This window comes from Gavialis gangeticus, unplaced genomic scaffold (genome assembly GCF_001723915.1).
Source record: "Gavialis gangeticus isolate Ggan-Ray unplaced genomic scaffold, GavGan_comp1, whole genome shotgun sequence".
NCBI lineage: Eukaryota > Metazoa > Chordata > Crocodylia > Gavialidae > Gavialis > Gavialis gangeticus.
Window position 1 is genome coordinate 32,962,481 of NW_017729008.1, and position 1,921 is coordinate 32,964,401.

General features: G+C 38.5%; 1 protein-coding gene across 4 annotated transcripts in view; it reads left to right on the top strand.

Annotated features, from left to right (window-relative positions):
- USP6NL (USP6 N-terminal like) overlaps positions 1-1,921 on the top strand; it is a 222,427-nt gene that overhangs the window by 187,142 nt on the left and 33,364 nt on the right. For all 4 annotated transcript variants that reach the window (XM_019509570.1, XM_019509571.1, XM_019509573.1 and 1 more), the window contains 2 exons: positions 1,608-1,673; positions 1,762-1,861. In XM_019509570.1, coding sequence (XP_019365115.1) covers positions 1,608-1,673; positions 1,762-1,861 — 166 coding nt within the window. The remainder of the gene's footprint in view (positions 1-1,607; positions 1,674-1,761; positions 1,862-1,921) is intronic.

Here is a 1,921-nt window from a genome sequence, read left to right on the forward strand (position 1 = left end):
TGCTTAGCACCACAAAGCAGTGGTGGGGGTGGGGGGGACAGTCATAACTGGACCTGCATCCTGCTGGGGGAAGGGGGAGCACTTATTTTCTATAATAAACCAAAATCAAATGCCAAAGTATATAGGTACTTATAATTTATTATAATGATTGAGGCACTGGTAGCCTTCCAAATTACTCTAAAATTGTAACTATTATCAATAAACATTGCGTTCAACTGATGCTATAACTGTAGTAGTGTTTCATTATAATCGCAGAAAAATGCAGATTTTAGAGGTTTTTAATCAGAGAATTTTTTATTTTTATTAGAGAATCTGTGACTTTTAAACAGAGAAAGCCAGGATCCCTGGTAATAACACCTGCAAGGCTTGGGGCACGGTATAGGGATGGAATGGAGCCATGCACTTAGCCTTTAAGGCGATGACCACAGGCACCTGGTGGTCATTAGATTAGAGAGAGAGTGCGCAGCTTGGAAAGCCCTGGGGCAGCCTCCCTTGTATAAATAACAAGAAACATCAAGGCTTGGCAGGTGAGACCAAGGGGTAACTGCTCAGAGAGGGCAAGTGGCTAAGGGCAAAAAAGGGACTCCAGGGGCTTCATGGCCTCCCATGGCGATGCCCTTGCTACAGTGTACCAGATGATTTTCAACTTCTGTACTGTCACACCCTTGTTAATTTGGTACTTAGTTTCTGAGACTTGTGAAGAAGCTAAATGAAAATTGTGGGGAAAATTAGTTTATTTTATCCCTGAGTCATGGTTTCGGTAGTACTTAATTGATTGGTTATCACCATGTTGCACAGCTTGGTCTCCCAAGACTTTCAATATTGTAGACTAGAGAGAAGGAAGTGGCAGGAATGGCAGTGATACTGCAGTTAGAGAAAAGTGTAATTTTGTCAAGTTTCTCTGCCTCCAGCTTCTAATGCTTCTGATAAAAGCATTATCTCTTCATAGTGATTTTTTTTCCTATTTATCTGTGTTCCTGTATGTAGATACAAATAGCATTCATTATGATTTGAGAGGTGTATGGCTGTTGGAATATAGAGCACCTTTCATTTTTCATGTACCCAGTTCAAATGTACCCCTATTACTATAAAGTGAAATTCATTATTCTTCTTATTGCTTCTTGAGGTGCCATGTGAAATTACTTGATAGACTTAAGCTTCTTCCTGGTGGATAGGGGTCCATGTCACAAAATCATTATATTTGTTGGCAACCTTGTCAGCAGAGAAATGAAAGATTAAATTGTCATGGAGACTGATCTCTGGCTCCTCCAGAATGTATTATTGTGCTTCATTGTGGAAATGCAATGAAACACAGTATTTTTTGCTTTATTCTGTACCTGGTCAGAAGTCAAACTGAAGATGCACATTTGAGGACATCTCAAGATCTAGTAGATAAAGAAAAATTATAAGTGAGTGAAAGCATATTTTAGACTGAAGTAACGTTGTTAAAAGAAAGTAGAATAGTTTAATTTGAAGATGGTCAAATACTGACCTGGACAGCACTAGTAGCAAAATTCAGTTAAGGAGTAAGCAAAATGGCCTTTATGTTCCAGGAAATTTGTTGTTTTAATCTTATATGAGTATTCATAAACACTTGCTTTTGACAGGACACCCAAGAGATCTCCACAAGCTTCTACACAACTAAGTGGTTTTTTCAGTGTTTCCTTGATCGTGTGAGTATCTTCGTACCTTATATTCCCATTTTTAGTCTTAGGTTGGGGCTAACTGTTCTGACATTTCTGTGTGATTCTGTTATTACAGACTCCTTTTACATTAAACCTCAGGATATGGGATATCTACATACTGGAAGGAGAGCGTGTGCTTACAGCTATGTCTTACACAATTCTGAAACTGCACAAGAGTAAGATCTCTCACCATTTAAATGCTAAATAGGAATTTGTCAGGGTTTTAAGTGTTGTTT